The 22,574-nt window shown below is 42.4% G+C and overlaps 1 protein-coding gene across 11 annotated transcripts in view; it reads left to right on the forward strand.

The window, feature by feature from the left end:
• The window catches only part of DOCK1 (dedicator of cytokinesis 1), a gene marked incomplete at both ends in the record, with an annotated part of 271,662 nt that overhangs the window by 149,300 nt on the left and 99,788 nt on the right, over window positions 1-22,574 (forward strand). For all 11 annotated transcript variants that reach the window (XM_079535574.1, XM_079535578.1, XM_079535579.1 and 8 more), the window contains 2 exons: window positions 1,698-1,799; window positions 7,931-8,025. In XM_079535574.1, coding sequence (XP_079391700.1) covers window positions 1,698-1,799; window positions 7,931-8,025 — 197 coding nt within the window. The remainder of the gene's footprint in view (window positions 1-1,697; window positions 1,800-7,930; window positions 8,026-22,574) is intronic.

A 22,574-nucleotide genomic window follows, 5' to 3' on the forward strand; every position in this document is an offset into this window, starting at 1 on the left:
ATGAATGAGCATCCATACAAAGGTACAGGGAGCAAAACCAAGGCTGCCTTGAGTTCTGCTGAGCGCTTAGGGACCGTCTCCAGGACCCAGTGGGGAGCCATGGGCTGAGTTACAGCTGGGCTGAAGGCTTCAGAAGTCAATTTAGAAACAGATAAGATTCAGTGGAACCTCACTTTGACTGATGACCTTATTAAGGAAGGAGGCCTTCATGTTGGCAGCTGAACATCTCCTTGCAGCATAAGCTCTTTCACAGTGCCTGTTACGTACTGTGCTGGTTATATGGCACCTTGACAGTTAATGGTTTTCTTTTGAGGTGATCCAGTCTGATTTACATTTCATAGTAGTAAACATTATCTTGTGTACATCCACTGCTTCTATTCCTGCTGTAGCGTTGCATAAAGCTCTTTTGATGTCATAGAACAACAACTCTGCTGGCCCTTTGCTTTCACATTTATCCGTTTGCATGTGCCTAAAGAACTCTCATCAGAGATGGTTACACAGTGTAGAAAATAATGTTCTCACATGGGCAAAATCAGTTACGTAGGAGTTGAGCCATAAACTGGAGGACACAGGAGAAAAGCATATTGAAAGAGTGCTTATCTGGTGGAGTTCGGGGCATTGGAGAGTAAATAAGAGGGCTTATAATGCACACAGGTAACCTAATGTCATTTTTGTATTTGATCCCAATTACTTGGGCTGCTCTAGCAATAAATATTCTAAATTGAAAATAATAAAGATCTTAAAAATAAACAATAAAAAGTCCGCGCTGTGCTTAGAAAGAATCAGAATGTACTGCGTGTTCTGTCCTGCTGTGCACGACGTAGGATGACCTTGAAGAGGGCACAGAAAGGTGAATTTACAGTTCCAGCGAACCGTAGAGGCCATTATTTATTTTCTGAACAGTTCTCTTGATTTTTTTTTTTTTTCTTAGTTTTTTTTTCCGATGATGTTTTTCTTCATTAAAGATCAGAAAAAGTGTGGCTGTTATTACCATAACCAGTCAACATGTTTTTAGCAGATAGCTGCAGGAGGAGTATGAACCAGCAGAAATGTCACTTATGGGGTTGGGGTTTCCAGTAGCAAGAGAAGTGGTTTTTCATTAAAAAAAAAAATATGCTTTTGAGTCCTGATATGATGTTTTTATGAGCCAGGGAAAAAAGATTAAACTTTCCTCTTCACTTCTTACGTTTTCCATGGCTTGAGAGAGAGAGGTTTGGCATTGCTGTCCCATTTCTATGGAAGTTAGTGGGTTTAGGATTCTTTCTGTTAAGCATCACAGTATCTCGGAATGCCACTCAATAAATTAAAACTTGGGGTTAGGCTGTGATTCTCAATATAATGATTTTGAGACATTTCTTCCTTGAGCATAGTATTGACTTCTCAAATGCAAATACTGATATCGTGTGATATTTTTGGCAGTAGTTATTACCTTCCAAAGCCTTTAATGCCTGAGCAGTTTTTATAAGAAGAATATGTTGCAAAATCTTCAGTGGAGATGGTAATAAAGCCATGAAACCGGACAGAGAAATATTTCAAGGGTTTCGTTGGTTTTCTTGCCAGGTTTTTGCATATCCAGTCATGAATTTAAATGATGCAATTCTATCAGCTGCATTATGGAGGGCTACCAGTGCTGTGTTCTAATGGCAAGTAGTATATTGCCCTATCTGCAATAACTGCTTATATTTTCGTTTCCCTAGGGAAGTTTTGTTGCCTGCATGACTGCCATTTTAAGGCAAATGGAAGACTATCACTACGCTCATTTAATCAAGACTTTTGGCAAGATGAGGTCGGATGTTGTGGTAAGTGTAATGTCCTTCATCTAGCCACAGATAGTTTGTTTTTGTTGTAGCTTTTTTTTTTTCCTGTTACTGTTGTTGTTTTTTTAAATGTAGTTATGAAATGAGACAAAATGCTTCGAGTTACAAATGTAATATAAAATAATTAATAAAGCAGTGTGACGTTTTTGGAATTTGCGAAGGACCAAATTAACCTTCCTGCCACATGCAGGAATGCAGCTCATCTGTGGAGCTGTTCAGTGTTTTCAAAGCAAGCTCTGGGACTTGGATTTAAAGTAATTAAAAGAAAGTATTAGGAAATAGTAATTCCAAGTCATTACTAAAAATCTGTTTTGTTTAAGGAGAGGGAAGGAAAAAAAAAGCGTGAGGAAAGGAACTTCCATCATTATATCTCCCAGATGTCCCAGTTTCGTTCATTTGTTTAAATGGCTTTTACTTGCAGACCTGCTAGCTTTAAAATTTATACAAAGCATTTTAACCTTAAAGATGCCCTTAGTTGTTAAATAAGCAATAATAATTGAAATTCGTCTTCTCGGAGCCGTTTGGTAGCCTAGCTAATCCTACAGCACGACTTAATTAGAGCATAATAGAAGAGAGCTTATAGCTAAGGAGAAAACTCTCTAATGACCTGAAACTATCATTGCCATATGGCAAGTGCACGCTGCAAAGTAGCTACCAAACTTGTTGGCTGAGATCCATCAATTAGCAGATGACCTGAAGTCTGATCAGCAGTGTTACGTGGCCCACTCTGCTGTTAGGGATTCTGTCAGGCATTTTAGGCAGCTTTCATCTGTGCTTTAATCTTCGCAGGGACCTTTATTTACATTTTCTTCTTCCTTCTGTACCCAGTGGAACAAAAACTATTGTCTTAGGTTTTGTTCTCTTTATTTCTGCTTCTGTTCTGCGAGGTTTGAGCTCTTTGCCCTGTGCCAGTTTTTCAGCTAAGATGCTAGAGCCTCTGTTACTCAACATATTTGCAGCTGATCTGGAAGAGTGAAATATGATGCTAATGATTGAGAACAGTGAAGACAGAGTCCAATGCAAAGATCTGCAGGAGGACATCATGGCATTAAATGGTTGCTCTTCCTTGGATAAGGTGTTTTTTCCCCACTTGGTTTTCCAGTAATAGTGAGACTAGATGCAGCTGGCTCGGGTAAATAGTGGTTTTAGCCTGTACAGGAGGCTAAAAAAGGGCAGAACACTCCTGGTTAACCACAGCAAATGTTTTTATAGTTTTAAACTAGTTCAAAGCATGTAGCTCTGGAAAAGACAAACTGATTACAGAGTTTTATCTGGAAAAAGGTAAAAGCAATTTGCTCTTGCAGCTCTTAATGACCAAATGAAGAGAGAAAAGAAAATTGTTTAGAGAATCTGTGGTTTACTCTAACTGAATATATTTAAAAGTCCCTTTTTAGTGTCTTCTATTCTTTTATCCTGGCTCTCTGTATATTCATGCTGTTCTGCATCTTCTTGGGTTTTGTAGCTGGGGTTATATTTTATTTTCTATCAGACGTGCACTATTTGGCTGCTTGTTTTCCATTGCTGTGCCATCTGACTGGCTCGTAGGAGCAGATCCGAGCTTCGTTGCTGTAATACTTCTTGTATATTTACTTAAAATATGCCTATTAAATGTGTAAATAACATAGTTGATTAATTGATATGTGTGTTAGTGGAAACTAAGTTATGTAGTAAGTTGAGAAACCACTGAATCATTAGTATGTTTGTGGTAAGTAACAGTGTTGCAAATTGACTCTATAAGTAATAGGAATAAAAGTGTGGAGCAGTGCTGTTATGGCAGTACATAGTGAATGCAGTGATAGTAATTTATTCATTGAGGTTTCCTTTTATTTTGTTTTTCATCCATAAAAAACGTGACTCAGTCATCATTTGGGACAAAAGCATGAAGATACAACCCAATTTCTCTGTTCAAAGAAAAAGGTAACCTTTCAGTGAGGAGCAAATAGGAAGTTACTGTTCTCATAGGTATTTCTTCATCTGTGAGACTTTGCTGTTAATTGGAACCCCAGTTCAGAATAGTATGTACTAGCTCTCCCAGGAGCACTGCCTCCTGTTTGTCTTGCTCTTTAGGTCCAAAGTGATTTTGTTTGAATCCCAAGTCCTTTTACATATAATAATAATGTTATTTATAATTAAATGAAGAATGTAAGGGAGGCTGTGTTTGCTTCATCACCCTGTCTTCAACATGTGCTCTATCTCAGCTAGAAGTTACAAGCTTGGTTCTGGAACTGCTAGATGAAGCTTTATGACCTGTGTTAGACATTATAATGGTCTTTCTTAACCTTAAAATGTTGGAAGGATGAGGTGGAATGTTATAAAACTAAGTCTTATCTCTCCCAGCAGAATATATTGTTTAGTTCAATTTTAGAAACTGTTCAGATTAAGGTATCTCTTTCTAAAAGGAGTTTGTTATTGTCAAACCCACTATCATCCTGAGATGAAACCTCATCCAAGATCACCGGGGTTACTTCTGGATTCTGAGCTGATTTATCTTCTTTTTTACTTGGTAAACCTGATATTCAGTTGTTGAGGTTCATTTGATAGTAGTTAACAAAGAAAATATGTGCTGATGCTTGGCTGTGTGGAATATCTTAGAAGTGTTCCTCCTGAAGGCATTCAAGGCAGTGTCCTGAAACGTTTAGATGGTACCGAGGGACATGGTTTAGTGGGAAATATTGGTGATAGGTGGATGATTGGACTGGGTAATCTTGGAGGTCTTTTCCAACCTTGATGATTCTATGATTCTTTACGGATATATCAAATTGCTTATATAATGTTTATGGGCGCCATTTTCTGTACCTCCGTCTTTCTCTCCCCTTAAAATCTTGCACTCCTAGGGCTTTCAATTTAATGTGAGAATGTGAATGGGTGAGTACCATCCATCCTTCTGTGACAAGTCGTAGGTGCTGGAACAGCTGCCCAGAGAGGCTGTGGGTGCCCCGTCCATCCCTGGAGGTGTTCGAGGCCAGGTTGGATGGGGCCCTGGGCAGCCTGGGCTGGTATTAGATAAGGAGGTTGGCAGCCCTGCCTGCAGCAGGGGGGTTGGAGCTTCATGGTCCTTGAGGTCCCTTCCAACCCAAGCCATCCTGTGATTCTGTGAAGCTTAGTCTTGTGACTGTGCAGCTTAAGCAGCCTTTGCAGGGTGTGTGTGCCAGTGGGCTGTAGGGGATGGATGCCCTGCAGAGCCAGAGCTCTCTGCAGTGCTGGATGCTGGTCTTCACAAGGCAGCCTCAGCTTCAGGGCTTAGTGGAGGTTCAGTTGTGGCAATGAAAAGCTGTAGCTGAGCATATTTGATTTAGGAGTATAATTCGGAACTCAATAAAGCTGAAATTTTCATCAGCTTGGCCTGAAGAGGGGCAAGAAATGCTTATTTTTTAATTGCTTTTCCTCCCTTGCATTTCACGTTCCTATGTATTTTAGCTAGCTAGCTATTTTTATTCATAAAATCTTGAACTCTTACTCAAAGTTATGAAAAATATAATTAGTGGTACAGGTGTATTGGAGTGGGAGTCTTAGCAGTGTGGAGGAGCCTCTCACAGCCTGCTCAGCTCCAACGCTGAGCTTGCTTTGGTTTCTCCCTGTAATTGGATGGGGATGGCCATGGGGTCCCCTCTGTTGCGAGTTATGCTTCCTTGGGACAGTAAACATAATCTTTAGCTGTGGTTGGGGAGAGATCAGAAGTGTTCCTTCAGAACATTTTGAGAATCCTTTTTCAGATGTTCAGAGTAATTTGTTCTGGTTGTAGGTGTACTGAAAATAAACAGGTTCCACAGCAGCACAGCATGAACAGATAGCTCCCCCCGCCGTTTCCATTCCCCATGAAGAAGCCACACTACTCCGTATGAGCCCCTGCAAGCCATTTGCTTTTCTATAGGAAAAACAAAATTTAAAACACAGTAATATTGTAAACACATGCTGGTGAGCATTCCACGCTTTTAGTTGATCAATAACTACATCAGTTGCCATGGTGCGTTTTTTAAAGTACCTTTGTGAAACTAGGGCTATTAAAATGTAAATATCAGTAGGTGAGAACTTAGAGCTGAATCGGCAAACCAGTGCAGCTCCTGTGTGGCACAACCTTCAGAGTCACTAACGAATGTGAATCATCAACAAAGTGTACGAAAATTCATTCACGTGCAGCTTGATCAGCAAAGTATGCCGAGGTTCGACAGCTGAAACCAGTGACGGATGAAAGAAAGTATACAGCTGTATTCATAAAATATTAAGGGAGGAAAAAAAGCACTGTGAGCTCAAATCTGTTCTCTTGGGTAGGCGATGACCCTTCCCACGGTGCCACTTCCACTGGAATTTTCAGTTACTGAGCTGTGAAGGAGCATCACTAAGGAAGTCGCTCGATATGTGCAGCAGGAAAAAAGCATGCACTCCAGTGAAACAAGTAGTGTGCAGTGCTTGGGCAGCAAAATACGCAGTGTGATTATTAGAAATTGCATAACTCACCAAAGTGCATGAAAAATGGGCAGAGAAGTACGCACTTTGAGCCCTTAAATGAAGATACGTTTTACCCAGCTGGTGGAGTGTGTGTGTCTGGGATGAGTTTTGCTTTATGCAACAGTAACATCTCATTAACCACAAGCAGTTCTAACTTTTATCTCAGTACTACTAATGTCAAAATGTCTTTTTTTTTTTTTTTTTTTTTTAATGTTGTTTTGTTGGGAGTAATTTTTAGGGAAAGAGCACAGGTGTTACTTTACAAATGCCATAGATCTGGGGGTGAGAACATGCCCAGTGGCAGCAGGTGCTCTGTTGGCTCTCTTTGCCTGAGGAGGGGGGATGCTTGGGCAGCCCCAGGAGACCCTTGGTGCCAGGCTGCAAGTTCACATCACTTCTCTCAGTGCTGTGTCCTCAGGACCTCTGCAGCTCCCTGCTTTGAACCGGTAATGAATTTCTGAGCCAGGGAAGTATTGTAAAAAGAACATCGAATCCAAAGATAAAATCTGGCCGAGCTGTTGGCTCTCACTCATGAAGAAATACTTGGGAGTGCAATAACTTTCTATTTGTTTCTCACTGGAAAGGTTACATAAACAACAGCCTTAGTCTGAAGTCTGGAAAATCTAACTTCTTTTTTTTGGTAGACATTTGACATTTTAAAGATAGCCAGTATACGTGCAGATACAGAAGAGCTGTAGTGAAGTATTCTAACCTTGGTCAAGAGTGAAAGTTCACTTTGATCTCTATGGGAAGTGGATCAAGGACTTTTTGCATTAAGTTGTCTTTTTTCCCCTCTCTCTGTCTTTCTCTGAGCATTTGATATTACTTAAATTGTTAGACAGCAATTACAGATTCCCAAATTGTAGATGATTTACATTGCAAAGTGCATCAGGTTTCTGTTCCAAAAAGATGTTTGTTTATATCTGTGTAGAAATAAATTGGTTTGTGCTACTGAATTAACTTTGTTCTGGGTCAGGTTTTCGCTGGCAGAAGCGATTACTGCTGCTCCCTTCAGGGAGGAAGTCTTTTGGAGTCTCATGGTAGCCAAAAAAGAGCCATTGTTTCCTGAGGTCATGGCTAACGTGTACCGCAGCAGAAACCTGAATCCAATTATTATTAATTATTATTATTTAGCTTGTTTTGGTTTGTTTTTTTTTTAATTTCTTTTTAACTTTGTCTTGCTTTTGGGGCAAGGGAAAATTTGAGGGGGATGTATTCAAATAAAAGGAAAACTCAGTATGCTCTCTGCTGATTTTTACCTCTGCAAAGGTCCTGCATGTTGCTGTGCTGTGGTACAGTGTGCACACAAAGGGCCTTGCTCCATGGTCCTCTGGTATAGGAAAGAGAACATTTTGTTCTAAAGCAGCTTCCTTGTCGTAGCTGGCAATCCAGTGCTCCTTCCTCAGCAGTGCAGTGAGTTGTTTGTGCTGTAGGCTTGCTCCTGATACAGCTCCTGAAAGGCTTAAATAGAATCACTGTAGCACTTAGGTACATCATATGTAAATATGACTCGGTAGCATTTATGTATGTTTTCTATGAATAATTGCTTTTTTATGAAGCAGGGCAATCAAGTGCCTTTTGAATCTCGTCATCAATAACTGACACCATCGCTTGTGGTTTTTCATCTGTAAGAGCAGTCTTTTCCAAATATTTTTTTCTTCTTTTAGGATTTTCTAATGGAAACATTCATCATGTTCAAGAATCTCATTGGGAAGAACGTCTATCCCTTCGACTGGGTTATAATGAACATGATGCAGAATAAGTAAGTACAGAGGAAAGCACTGCAGCTCCGAGATGGCTGTTTCATGTTTGATCTGAAACAACAGTGTTGCTTGGAAACAGTAAAACACAATGCGGCAGCTAGGGGTTTTTCTTCTTCTGTGATGCAAACAATTGTTTAAAAATGGGCTTTGGAGTTTTCAGTACAGTGTTTGAGAGATCTGTTCTGGGACACAGCAAATGATGGGTGGCATCATCCAGAGAGCTGTAATTTGGAACAGGCTGCAGGAGGGATCTATGCGTATCTTGTAATGACGAATTTATTTCTCTGGAGATCAATGACATGTTTTGTGTCTGACCACAAAAACCAGCGGTTATGGTATGCTGGTGGGCAGTTATGTGCTCAAAAGTTGTCGGTGGTATTAATCAGACAGAACTGAAAGGGCGTTTTAAAGGCAGGTTCCAGCAGCCTGGTGATGAAGAAACAAGCTGCCAATACTTCTGATCCCCATTTTTTTGCTCAATAACTGCAGCACTGTCATTATTCAACCTGCTTTGATGTAATATTTTGTGTTTGTGACATTTATTAAACATGTCAAATGCTTTTATTTGTACTATGATGGAAGTATGAGTAAAAGCATTTTATTTACTGGTTGCCTGGAGAAATCTCTTCTGTGCTCACTGGTAGCTACCATGGCTGTAAAGTTGTCAGTGTTTACTTACATAAAACCCTCAACTACAGTTCCTACTTTCGTTATAAAAACTCACCATAACTTTAATCCTGGCTTCTGAACTTGCCTTAACCACCTCATAAAACCCACTGCTAATAAATATGAGTTAGGTGCAGCCAGCTCTCGGATCCATCAGCTGCAGATGCACACTCCATGCGGCTGCTGCTTGCAAAGCACCTGCTGCTCTGAAAGAAGAAGGCTTTCAGATGGGTTGGTGAGGAAGATCTAAAGCTCATTGGGTTTCTTTTTTTCTTCTTCCTTTTTGTTTTTAATTTTGAAAGTGGTTTTGCTTCAAGAACTCCCAGCTATCTGGAGAGATTTGTTGCAGGTGCTTTGGAAAGCCTCGCAGCATACGTTATCAGCATCCTTTCAATAAGGAGAGCACCTCTGTGCTTCGCTGAGTTTTGGAGGAGAGTGGAACAGGAGCAGGCAGGTCTGTGCTTGGCTGCTCGCAGTGCCAGCCATGTCATGCTGTGACTGAGAGCCAGCACAGCTGCTCTATCCCCAGCTCTAATGGAGATGGGCATTCCTCAGATTATCTTCGCAGTATTGCCAGGTAACTCCACAGCGTTCAGTTGAGTGCGGTTTTAACCTCTGTTGCTTTTTTTTTTTGTTGTTCATTAATTGTGGAATTTTGGTCATAGAAATGTATGTGTGAAGGCAAAGAAAGAGCTTTTCCCTGCTCTGTGTTTTTTTTTCCTTAGAGCACAAAGGGACTCTAATCAGGCAGTTCTCATCTGAAAACCTGGTATGGTAAGGATGTGGATGCAGAGGCCCTCAGATAGGGTCAGGACTTTGGTTTTCTGCTTCTTAAAGTACTGTCTGGTCTTCCTTTCGTTCCTGGAATATAAGAAGTTCTGCACAAATGTTCATAAGAACTTCTCCATGGTAAGGTAACGAAGCACTAGAACAGGCTGCCCAGGGAGGTGGTGGAGCCTCCTTCTATGGAGGTGTTCAAAGACCCACCTGGGCACCTACCTGTGCAGCCTGCTGTAGGGGAGCCTGCTCTGCAGTGGGGTTGGACTCGATGATCTCTGGAGGTCCCTTCCAGCCCCTACAGCTCTGTGATTCCTGCCATGCCAAACTGCATGTCCCAAAGCAGCAGGAGTGGCAGTGGTGTGCTCCATGCCCCTTCCTGGGTGCCTGCAGTACCCTATGTATCTCATTAGTATGTAAAGCCTTTTGTTGCTATTGCTTTTAAATTTTTTTCAAGTCTTTCTGGTGTTGATGAATATCTGCAGCAGTGCCAAGGGTGTGTTCATCTCTTAATTTGCAAGTTAATTTTCATTACATCGGTTCATTTGTAAATGCTTCCGAATTGATTTGAGTGCTTTTCATTTTTCTTTTTTTTTTTTTTTTAAATTAATATGGTTTCTGAAAACAAGAAGCAGCATTATTAACTACCTTTTGTCCACCTGATCCATTTATTTTTCACACCTATAAACTTTTACTGAAGGAAACTAGGAAAAAAAAATCAGAACAGCTTTTGTCTCTTTAATGCTCTTTTCAGTAGGACGGACTCGGGGCAGGCAGTTTTGTTTCACTCTTGCAAAATACTTCTGCACGTTATTTTGGTGGCATGAGCCAAATTAAGCAAACTAATTTGTAGCTATACCCAGAATGGATGTGAGTCCATTGGTTCCTCTGCGTGATGTATGTGTGAAAGTGTGAAACAAAGTTGTTCAACCATCTTAGCTGCACATACGTACTTAGGCACCTGATAGCATCAGTTGCTCTCATGCTGCATTTGCTGTTGTGTTTGTGGTGCAGTGCTTTGCTTTGCCTGTCCCCATGCTGTGCCATGCACAGGGCTACCTTTGTGCTCAGCCTTCATTTCAGGTAGCCCTGTGTTGCCACCTGTTGTGCTGGAACGAACACAAGTCTTCATATCCAAAGAGATCGTTGTTAATTTTCGTTCTTAGATCTGTCGCTTAATGCTCTGTATACAGGCCTCTCTAATTTAAGTTCAAACAGTGTTTATTGCCTTAGCAAAGCCTGTTAATCCGGTGTCAGAGGTTTGAGTGGTGCTGATGTGCTGTCAGTGTGCGGTTCTTCAGTATGGCACCCGGTGTCTGTGGAAATCACAGCACAGCTTCATCAGGTGCTGTGCTGAGGAAGGTGTCAGAGGGAGGAAAAGGAGAGAATATCCAAACTGATAACACAGCTTTTCCTTTTACTGTCAAATTTAGGTCTGGATCAGCTGCTGTTCAGTTGTAAACAACAATATCCAAGCAACAGAGATGGAAAGGGGAATTGAAGACGGGGTGGCAGAAGTGAATAATAGAGCATAGCAAGTTCTGATTGAAACAAATGCATCTAAGAGGAGAGCAAGAGGCAGTTCTCCAGCCAAGACAGACTGCCTCACAGGCCAGTACGTAATGGCACCAGCCTTACCCATACCAGGCCGGTGCTTGGTGGTGACTGGTTATAAAGAATATCCAAATAGTATTTAATAATTAATTCTTAATCCATCTATTGACTTGAAATGGCCACTGCACTCGGTTGCATTTAAGAAAGGGGGAAGACAGAGGGGCTGGAAGTAGATAAGTGTTTGTCAGATACGTAAAATTATGCAGTGGAGCAGATGGGGGCTATCTTCTTAAAGCCACATTGAATTGCCAAGAAATATTGGTCATCAGCTAACCAGGAACATGCAGGTTGAGGCTGGGGAGGCACTGGAGCAGGGAGCGCTGCACGGATTGCTCGGGGCGGCTGCAAGGTCTCCAGCAGCAGAGGTATCGAAAAACAGTGTGATGAGCATCTGTTAAGACACTGGTTGTGATTTAGGGAGGGGAGAATGGCCTAAATGATGTACAGAGAGCTGCTGGAGCTTGACTCTGCTTGTGTTTGTTGGCAGACTCCGGGCTGTAACTTGGGGGGGAACTTTGCAATTCCAAGTTCCATTTTCAGTGAGATTTTTAAACCGTGGTAGGCTGTTAGCAACTGGTTGCTAAATGTGTTCGTTACCACATTGTGTAAAGATAAGGATGAGCAAGAGAAAGTGCTACTTGCTGTTTTAGTACTGCTGTTGGAAATTGTTAATAAATCGACTTAATATTTTGGGATACCTTTTGAATCACGTTTATGGCAAGATTTGTACTTTAAGGAAGAGTGCTTCCAGTCAAGGTAAAGGCAGAATACCCCCAAATTAGAAGGAAGTGATTTTATTGGCAGTGGTTCCAGCAGCTGTGATAGCTGCTTCCTACCATCCCAGCTCCTCAGGAGTGGCATTTGGACCTTCAGCCACGTGGCTTTTCTGTCCCACTGTGTGAAACCTGGATGGCTCTGTCTGACAGTTGCAGAGCTGGGAGCTTTTCCTCTCTCAGGACAGGAGATCTTTGGAGGCAGCTTCTTGGTCCCAGAGATGTCCTGCAGAAAGATAAAGCGCTCTGGCAGTTTTCTCTGTAGTAGTTTGAAGAAATCATTTGTTGAGGTATCAACGGGGATTTCATTTTGTTGACATTTTTCCCTTCTAAGCGCTGTTTAGAAACGATTTGGAATTGTTTTAGGAATTACTTTAGCTTTGTCGTAAGCTGACAAGTTAAATTTAGGTTCCTCTTAAGCAGGTAACTCAGAGCATGTAAGCAGCTCCTCTTTACCATTTTGTAAATGGAAGTAAGCTCAGCTCTTACTTTGGCATTTGAGGCGCTCGGTTCCTCTGGTAGACCTTATGATATATTAATTTGTAGCTGGTACTTTCATCTGCAGCTGTTCCAGTGGAAGCTGGGTTGCCTATGAAAAATGAATTTGCTGTTTTCCGTTCTATTTTTTTCGTGTCTAATGTCCATATTTACATAAAATCCGTGGTTGTTTTCTCTTTTGAAGTCAAAGAGGAGGGGATGAGATGCTTCTCAGTGAGAGTGAGCTTCCTTGTGCCTTGCAGAGCAGACACATCTGGCACTGGCGATGCAGCATGGAGGCTGTGCCCTGCCCTGCTCCACACCGCCCTGCCCAGCAGGGGAAGGTGATGCCTCCTGAAAACCAGGGCGAGAATTTTCATGATTTTTCCATCTGAAAGACAACAACAACAGCAACAAAAGTCTTGGAAAGAGGAGGAAGACAGATCGGGGGGGATGTCTGGTAAACATGTACCTTTTTGCTGTTGCTAGCATGAATGGTACATGTTTATTTTTGGAACTTGCTGGGAAACGTAGGCTGTTCTGCTACATGGTTGTCATAGCAGTACCTGTCAGATCTACACTGTGCCTTCAGAATTAACTTGGCCGTGTGTGTGGCTGTCCATCCATAGTGTGACAACGCCAGTGTGCCTGTGAACTGAAGAATGTCACATGTAGCTGTGATCCCTGATGTGTGTTATGGGTTTCAGTGGCCTGAGGTTGTTCTTACTGGCAAGCAACCTACAGCTAAAATAAAATCATTCCTTAGATTTTTTTTTTTAAAGTGATGCTTGATTATTGAAGCCACGCCATCATCTGCTGTGCTTTGTACAGATGTATAGAAAGAAAAACACATGTTTGGGAAGTACATGTCTGTCCTTACGTAATGGACCAGTCAAGTCACATCTGTAGATGAGGTGCAGGGAGAAAGCCTGTGCTTAAAATCTGCCCAAACTATTGATGGATGGAGCTGCAGTTTTCACAACTGGGGAAACCAGGCCTGAAGGATGACAAAAGATTGTGGTCAGAAAGATACAAAACACCCAGCAGACGTAAGGGGGTGGGAAGGGGAAGCACAGAATCCTTTGGAATTGCTGCTTCCTTTTGAAAAACCTGCAAATATACAGCTCACACCTACATGAATGCTAAGTTCAAAGAGATGATTTGTAGGCATTACTGGAGAGTTTGCACTTATACTGAGTAAACATTTTAACCATCAGTGTCTCAGAGATGTGATATGAAATATAGAAACTGTGTAGTGTTTCTGAATTAGAGGTTGGGATTGGGGCAGTGCTTGAAATGCAAGCATAGTTGAAGAGGAGAATTTTCAAGAAATCTGAACAGTCAGAAAAACCTGAATTGTGAGGGATTCACCCCACTTTCCTGATATTAATATGTTTTAGAAAGTTTTAGGCATCAGTCACACAACTTTAACAATAAAAAAATGTATTTAGGGATGCAATGAAATAACCCTTCCAATATGAGTAATTTTGTTGTTTTTCTTGAGTGGCAAAGGAGTGGCAAAGAATGCTATTGGCAGTGTATGGATTGAGGCTAAACATTGCAGGATCCACTCTTCAGTTTGAGCTTTTGTGCCCAGAAACTCATTCTGCATTTATAAATAAAACAGATGAGCGCACATTGATAAATTACATAAAGATACTGCAGACTTGTTTCTGCATAAGAAGGGGACCTTTTTATTGTCCATAAAACCTGGTTGCATAACGTACTGACCTTTTCAGCAAAGACCTTGCAGGATTTTTGGTTTAGTGTTGCGCCTGTCAAATTAACTGGACCTGGGAATGAAACAAATGCACTCGGCTAGGTTGAAAATAACACAGGCTTTTTTTCTTGCTCCGAAGGCTGAGGAGGAAAGTGCTCCAGGAGGTGCTGTTTGCACTCTCTGCTTTCCTGATGGGAGGGCAGAAGCATCCTCTGCAGCGGGTTATTTTAGCCCAGCCGTTCCGAGGTAGAAATGTTGTGCCTGACAGAGGTGCTCTGTTGATAAGAGCACTGTTGTGAAAATTTATGAACGCTTGGTTTCTTGGCAGTCTGCTGCTTTTAATGGATCTGTCTTTTCTCCTCTATTTCTGTAATCTGCGATAACTTCTGCTGGGGAAGCTTCATAGCAGCCCTTGTCCTGGTGCTGCTGCCATGCTGCAGGTGCAGGGTGGGATGGCACATACCCTCCCAGCTCCCCACAATCATCTGCTGCTCTCCTGGGGACTCCCCTGTCTGCTTGGGCCCGTGATGAATCGCTTCTGGGGTCTACAGGTGGACTAAGGATGACTGGTACTAAACCAGTTGCCATTGGGGTTGTTATTACGTGGTCTGAGTTATGGGTTTCACGTGCTGGGAGATGTGTGTTAATTGCTAAAGGTGGGCTTGGGCTGTGGGACTGTGCCACGCATCTGCTGTGACTCCGTTTGTTACGTGTTTTATTATTATGCATCCCTTGACAAACTTATTTTTCTGTCCCTAAAGTGTGGATGGGATTTGCTGTCCCCCTGGGAACATAGATCTCCGTCCCCTGCCATCTCTATCAAATCAGGTGAAGGCTGTTGTGGCTGTATTTCACCCTGAAGCACAGGGGAGGCTCTGTGTTTCATTCTGCTGGCAAAGAGCGATCCTTTTTCAGTGCTCGTTCAGGAATAGCACTGTGCAGCACGAGGCTAATATGCAGATGTTCTTTGTGCAGCAGTAGCTGATGTCTTCGGAAAAATATTCCTGCTGTTTTCCGTGGCATTTCAACCTTCTGTTTGCCATCAGAAAATTACAGCAACTTGAAAGAAAAGAAATGCGTGTTTGGGGAACGTCTCCTCCTGAACTAGGAAGAAGCACACGGGGATAAAGGGTCCTATCTGCTAGTGTTCTTGGGTGGAAGTTTTATGTATATGAAGGGGACAAAAAGTGAAAAAAGGCTTTTTTAGATTTATGTCCATTTCCTTCTGTTCCCAGGCCTTGCTATTTTTGGCTCCTTGCAGAGTTCTAAGTAACAGGGCAATCTTCAGGTTTAGACCTGGAAATGCTCCAGCTCATTAACTGCCTGTCCCCCTTGGGGTGCTGGCAGATTTAATCCCTTCAAGACATCTTCAGTACTTGCTGCTGTCTTATGAAGCTGGAAAACTGTAAAGAGAAGTGTGTGTTTAGGGTAATGCTTCATCCAGTGGGCTTCTCGTGCTGCTGGTGTGGGTTTTGCATACAAGATAGTGCATGGAGCATCACTGCTAAGCCAGAACTTTGCCCTGCTGGTCATCTTTTTTGATACATTTTACCAACTCTTAAATATTTGTTCTGCAAAGCGTAATGAGCAATTGAGAGGCCCCTCACAGTCTGTCGTTTTCAGAAGTGGCTCAGAAATGTGATTCTTTAGGAGAAAAATAGGGCATTGAGCTATATGCAACTGAGTGAAAGTAGCAGCTTTGCTCAGTGGTTACGATAAACAAAAGCAAGAGAACATCACAAATAGGTTTTTCTGCTTCCCCTTATGGAGCCATTATTAAAGTATGCTGTAAATGTCTGTTTTCTTTTGCTTTTAACAAGATACTAATTATTTTGTATACGTATTTTTCACTGTCTTGATTATGTACACTATTAAGAAAGTGGGGTCTGGGCAGCTGGAGCTGCTGGGAGGTGTTTGAACTGGGTGGTCTTTAAGTTCCTTTCCAACCTGAGCCATTCTGTGATGCTAAGTGTGTTAGTCATGGGCACTACTGACATTTTTAGAATGCAAGGAACAAGAGGAATCAGGTAACACAAGGAACAAGAGGAGCTGGGTATCACCAGGGAGTTCCTTGGTTCAAGCAGCAGCTGATCTGTGCACCCAGTGAAACCTTTTGGGGACGCATTTGTGCTCATGTTGAGTCACTGATAGTGCATGCCTGGTTAACCTCAGGTCTGCTATTTGCTACCTTTTGTGCTCTTGGCTTTACAAGCAAGTCCAGGTGCTGCTTTCCCATCCTGCAAACAGCTTCGTGGTGTGGACAAGGATACCAAACCCACTTTGACGTGCTGATTTTCTGAATGCCTTAAATCCTGGTACCTTGGTACCAGGTCAGCTGCCTGGATCGATGCGTGCAGCATACTCAAACAATGAAATGCTGCCCACATCACACCTAGAACTGCAAAGCTCCTTTATTTTTCTGGCACAAAACGCATGGCGTGAACAAGAATGTGTGAATGCTCGATCCTTGTGGAAGCAGCAGCACGAAGCAGGCAATTAAATGAAGCTGAAGGTGTTAAATCAAAAGGCACATTAGCAGTTCTCCATTTTTGCTAACAGGAGAAGCTGGTGCCATGTGACGTCTATTTTTAAAACTGAAGGTGTAGCAATTTTCACTTATAATTGTTATTTTTCCATATCAGCGTCATTTAGGTTAATGCTGTTGCACCTCTTAAAATATCTGGTGAGTGAAAGATGTGCCGCTTTTCCACAGTTGAGTTTTGCTAATCTTTCCCTGTTTTGTCGTTCAAACAAAGCAACAAAATGTTTCATTCGTCAGAAACAAGGAAACACGTTCATTCGGGTGTCATAAATGGAAGTTTGGTCTCAACGGCTTCTCTTGGCTCTTATTCTGTAACAAGGATTTCTAAAGTTTGTGATGAAACTGGATGGTGAGCTCCATGGTTTTGGCCCTCAGGGACTGCATTATTTGCAACATTGGGAAGTGAAAGCAGTGGGGCAGGGAAGAAAGTGGCCTTTGGGCTGTCAGCCACTCCTCAGAACGTGTTCTGCTTTTGGTAAGGAGTTCTGCGCTGTAATTCTCCTATTTCCTTTTAAAGAATTGTCCCAACTATAGAAATGAATGCCCTTTTTCCTTTCTGCCTCCTTCCACACAGACAGCAAAAAGCCAAGCCTGTTGATTTTCAGGTGAGTGGGAGTTTGGCGTCACATCTCAAGAATTATTTCAGTATGTTGATTCCTGTCGGTGTGCTTCCCATAGTCAAAACAGCGTCCTTATCATCCCAGGTTATTGTTCCTGGCTGCTTGCATCAATCAGGTTTTTGAGACACAGGAATAAAAATTATTGGGAAATAGTAAAAGCTCCTTTGTTGTCCCTTGTGCCTTCCCTGTGTCAAGGCTTATCAGTCATGAAGTGCAAGAAATGTTTTTCCTGCTGGTGGTTGTCAGAAGGCTTTAGACCTGAGGGATGAGAGAGAGGAAAAAACGTTCGGCTTTTGGAGAAGGTTATCCTTCCCACACAGAGCCAGCAAGGCTAGTTGTGCAGGTCCAGATGTGAACGTCAGGTTCTCAGACCCTGAGAACTGCCAAGGGATTTTTGTCCCTCTTTTTGCTTGGAGTCTGACTTGCAGGAGCGATGCAGCACGTGGAGCTGTAGCCTTTTACCGGGCCCATTTTCCCACCTGGCAGATCCCATAGGGTTGCTCTGTGGGTGAGGAGCCTGGGCTGCTGAATGGTGCTGGTTGTTCATAGGGTCTTTATGGAGCTGTAGGGTCTGAGCGCCATGTGAATGCTGATAGGATGCTTTCAACCTCTGTGGGTGACAAACCCCCTGATGGCCGTCCTTGTGAGGTTTGTTTTGTGACGAAACTCCTGGTGGATCAGTAAGTCACCATTTCAGTGGTGTTTTTTCACTACTCTAACCAGCGTTCGTCATTTTTAGGGGAGCTGAGTAGTGCAAGAATAAAAATAAGCTCAGAATTTTGGTAATTTTACTGCGTCACTTCAAATCCCAGTTCTTTAATTGCAGGAGTGATCTGCTGTGCTTTTGTGGCGTATTAAACAAATATGGTAGGAAGAGTAGTTTTGATTAAACGGCATTATTAGCAATGTTATGCTGGTTTGGCATGATAGTTTGTCATAATTCACAGGAATACTGTCCAGCACGGTTCCAGATATAATACAGTTTTGCTAAAATGCACCTAAACCTCTGCTTCCTTTCCACTCCCCAACCAGTTCCTCTTCTGGCTGTTTGTCTTCTGAAGCCACAATTATTTAGCTCTTTGGCTTCTGAGAACAGCATCTTCCAAGCACAAAATGACAATGAGGCCTTTTGTAGGGCTATTAAATTTTAAGATCAGGAGTATTTCACGCACAGAATGTTGAACTGTACTCTAGAAAACAGGCATTGACAGCTCAAGTATGAGGAAGCACAGCCAGTGGAGCAGTAGCTAGGGCTGAAAAAGTGGAAAACTATTCATGCTGTGACATAACAGATTTGTGTGGTCATGTAAGAACAGTAAGTGCTACAGGTATACTTAGAAGGAAAAGAAGTACCAGATCACTGGCTACCACCTGTGTGATGGTTGGTAGCACTAGGTAAGAGAACTGAAAAGTCTCTTGTGCACCTCCTGGTGGCATAGCAGGCCATGCTTGGCAGGTGTTCCTTTTTCATTGTAAGGTTTCGAGTTAGAGGTAGGCACAGCAGTGTGCTGACAGTTCTGGGGTGGTCTCTTTGGAAATGAATTCACTGTTTTTGAACAAATACCACAATTAAAGCATCCTCAATGCAACGAATACATAGATTTGCTTGTGTTAGCTCTCATATACTGCTCTACAGCTCCCATTTTTGAATGGCGGAGCAAGCAGCCAAAATTAATATTCCAGGACCTTTTTAATCTGAGGCCATTAATACAATAGTTTAAAAGGTATGAAAGGTAGATGTTTTCCTTCTTTAAATTCACTCCCTGTATCCATGCATTTGGTGTCCGTGGAGCTTCAGATCCCTGTGTCATCCATCTGGCTGCGCTGGGACCGCATGGCTGAAGTTCACTTTGGAGCTACTGCTGTGGGGTGGAAACCACCACACCTATGGAACACAAAGCACTGATTTGCCACAGAATCACCTGCCTGATTAAATTAGTGAATTCTTTGACAGCTTAATTGACATTGGCAGGCTTTACGCTGGCTCAGGTGTCGTCTGGCCTCCTGCAGCTGGCAGCAGGCTGCTCTTGGGCTGGTGTCAGTGCTGTATGCTATGTGCTGGGACTACCTCTAGCTCTGCACTTGCCTTCCTGACCCAAGCCAGTGGGTTCTGCAGGCTTAGGGTACATGAGTGATGGGCAGGTAGGATGCTGGTAGGGATGAACTTTGCTCTGTATATTCCAACATTGATCTCGTATCCACGTGTAATGTTTGAGCACACTGCAAAGATGGTTCGTGTCCTCCAGCTGCTGTCCATGGGGATGGCTCTCCACTGCACATACACATTGGGTAGGTCAGAGTGGAGCAGGGGCTGTGGTACAGCTCTGCCCTGTTAATAGCATGCATTATGGCCTTCTGGATGGATTACAATAACAACCCACCAGCTGTAGCTCTTTAAAGCTGTTGAGAGTAATTGTGCTGCAGTCCAGGTGCTCCCAGGGGCTGTGGTTAGGCAGCGTGGGAGCCAGGAGTTCTTAATAAGAGGAGGCAGCACAGAGCATGAGTTTTCCCTCTGGAGTTACTGCCACGTGCAAGGTGTGTGCTGTGTTCGTCAGCTATGGGGCATCACCAGGGCTACCCTGTACTTGCAGGACATCAGCTCTGATTCTGCTCCAGGGTCTTGTCAAATCCATCCTGACCCTGCAAGGTAAGTTTGTGGCCAGCGGCTGCTCTGTGCTCTGGGAGGGAACGTGGCATCAAGGTGCAGCAAGAGTACTGTGGGAAAGGAGAAGTTTTCTGTTAATCTGCTAACGTGTAACCTTTGAGATGCATTGCTGCATGTGGCAAGGCAATTTATTCTCAAAAACATGAGGGATTTAACCCACCAGGTATTCGTCTGCAGAGCGAGAGCTCCTCAGGTTCCTCCTTTGTGGAAATGCATGCCCTTGGTGCACCAAACCAACAAGCAATGCACCATGAAAGGCAGGAGGCTGCAACAGGGCCATCCCCTTTCCTGATGTTTATTTCTCTCTTCAGTTGTTCTCATACTGCATATGAAAGTTATAAGTGTATAAATATATACAGTTGGTTTTTTTTTTTTGTAGCAGTCAGACTGGTATGGCTTTGTGGGAAGAACAGGTGATCCTATATCAAAAATGAAACTTCAAAATTATATACCTCTATGACAGTACTTATTTCTTAATGCTGAAATGTTCCCTCTGAGAATTCAGGTATTCAGTAATCACTGTTTCTGTTCCCTTCCATGTTTGACTGATAAAATGAATTACTTTGTGATTTACCCTTTGCAAGCTCAATCATGTCTGCAAGTATACAGGGTGTAGCAAAAATACAAGGCTGAGAGAAGGGGTGAGATACAGGAAAAGATAGTTGATGGTTTTCTTACAGAAAGATATCCAGACAAACATTTCTGGAATGAATTTTAGTTGTGTGGTTCATGAGCGCAGTGCAATGCTGTGGTTTTGAAGTATTCCCTCTCCCTCCCACACTCTTTTCTTACGTTCTTGCTGGGCTGTTTCACATCTTTTCAGCCAGCAGCCATGTTTAATTTTTAAAAACCAAAGTAAAATTGCCAAGTGTCACAGCCAAGAGTGTTTTATGTGAGTTCTTCTTGAGCACTGACTGCTTTTTCATTTATCAAACTGTTCTTTACGATGTGCTTCTTTCACAACCATCTAAGTCATATTTTATCTAGGAAAAGTTTTCTTAAGGAAAGCATTCCTTTCTGAAGGATATTTCCTTCTTGCAACCTGACGTACTGGGATTTACCTTCCTTACTTTGCACAGTAACAAGTGCTTCTTGGCTTTACCACGCATGCATTCAACACCTGCTGCTGTGACCCAGAAGTTACTGCTTTTTAGCTATTGAGTTTTCCTAGTCCAAATAAACCTGTAATTTTCAGTGCTTTCAGTGGCATCTCAAGATTTTATTTCCCTGTTTATAGTTAGGAGTTATCCCTCACCTAGTTGCCAACTGTTGGGAGCGGTGCTGAGAAGTGAATGCACTTCAGGTGAATACTGATCAGAGATGTATGGAGGGTTCAGTGTGCCTTTGCTCCTTGCCAAATGCAGTGCTGGAGTATTAAACGCAGCAGTGGCATTATGCAGATGTGTGCTGAGTCTGGCTTTCCTCCAAATAACACTTGCACAAGTGCAGAGCAAACCTTCCTGGGTCGTCTTCCCCCATGACTGTGATTTGATGCAGTCAGGTTGCCAAGGAAGGAAATCAGAGCTTCGTTCTCCTTGGAAAAGAGCTCAGCTTTATTGTTGTTCCCCTTACTTGTTTTCTTCATCCATTTCTTCAGGTGTTCTGACTCAAGTCCCTCCTTTTGTTCAAGTAACAAAATGCCAACCCACCAAAAAAACACCTACACAAAACCCCCAGTAACCTCCAATCAGCTCATATCTTTCTGTCAAAGAAGTTGAATATCTCAGTCTCTTGTTCCGTGCTGAAGTGAAACAAAACGCAGTTTGTAACCAATATGAATTTATAAATGGGAAAGAAGCATTAAATGTAAGCCCTCAGGGCCTCGCAAGGTGCAGGTGGGTGTTGCTCAGCTGATAGCCTGCTGCACACAGCTGATGCACACTTGTTCCAATTCTTTGCATTTGGAAGAGGTCATTTTGCAGTGGTTGTGTTGGGTGATACATGGCAGGGCTGCTGTCAGGTGTTACTGGAAGTAGACAGTTGTCTTAATTGGAGTGTTGTTTTTACAGCTTCATACATTTTAGTTTCTGCCAAGACAACTGACAACAAGGAAGAAACAAGGAATTTATGAAGAAATCATGAAAAATTTATGCTGGCGTATGTGGTCTGTTTATCCAGCATATAAAATGTACTTTAAATTCCAACATCAGAGCTGCTAATAAGTCTGAAAATAGACTGGAACTATTAATAACTTTGTATGTGTTTCGACCCAGCAGCATGCTCTAGATTTGACCCACAGCGATGTTAACTGAAGTGTCAGACATCCAGCACTCCTAACTCGCAAGGATTTCTTTTGTTGTGAATCAGGATTTTAACCTAATTATTTGTATAAGAAAAAATGCATGGAATAAAGGGACATAGGAGAATGGCAGGATAGTGCCAATGAGAAATTCGTGCCGAATCCTCCAAAAACTCGTACATATCTCTGAAGGAGAGCTGTTCCATAGATTTATTTTTTTGCTGAGCAGTTTCTGGAGATAATCTTGATAAAAACAGAGCTCTGTGTGCAGACTTAGGAGCCCAGGGGAAGAAAATAACATTCCCTCATTAGACTCATTTCAGTTACTCTTTTGTGTTAATTTCCTTTGTAACCTGCGACATCTGTAATGCGAATTGCTAATTTGTTTGGAAAGTTAGGGAGAAAAAACAACCCCATTGAAGCTGGTGGCAAAGGCACTCTTGCATTGCAGCCCT

This window comes from Tetrao urogallus (genome assembly GCF_951394365.1).
Source record: "Tetrao urogallus genome assembly, chromosome: 5".
NCBI lineage: Eukaryota > Metazoa > Chordata > Aves > Galliformes > Phasianidae > Tetrao > Tetrao urogallus.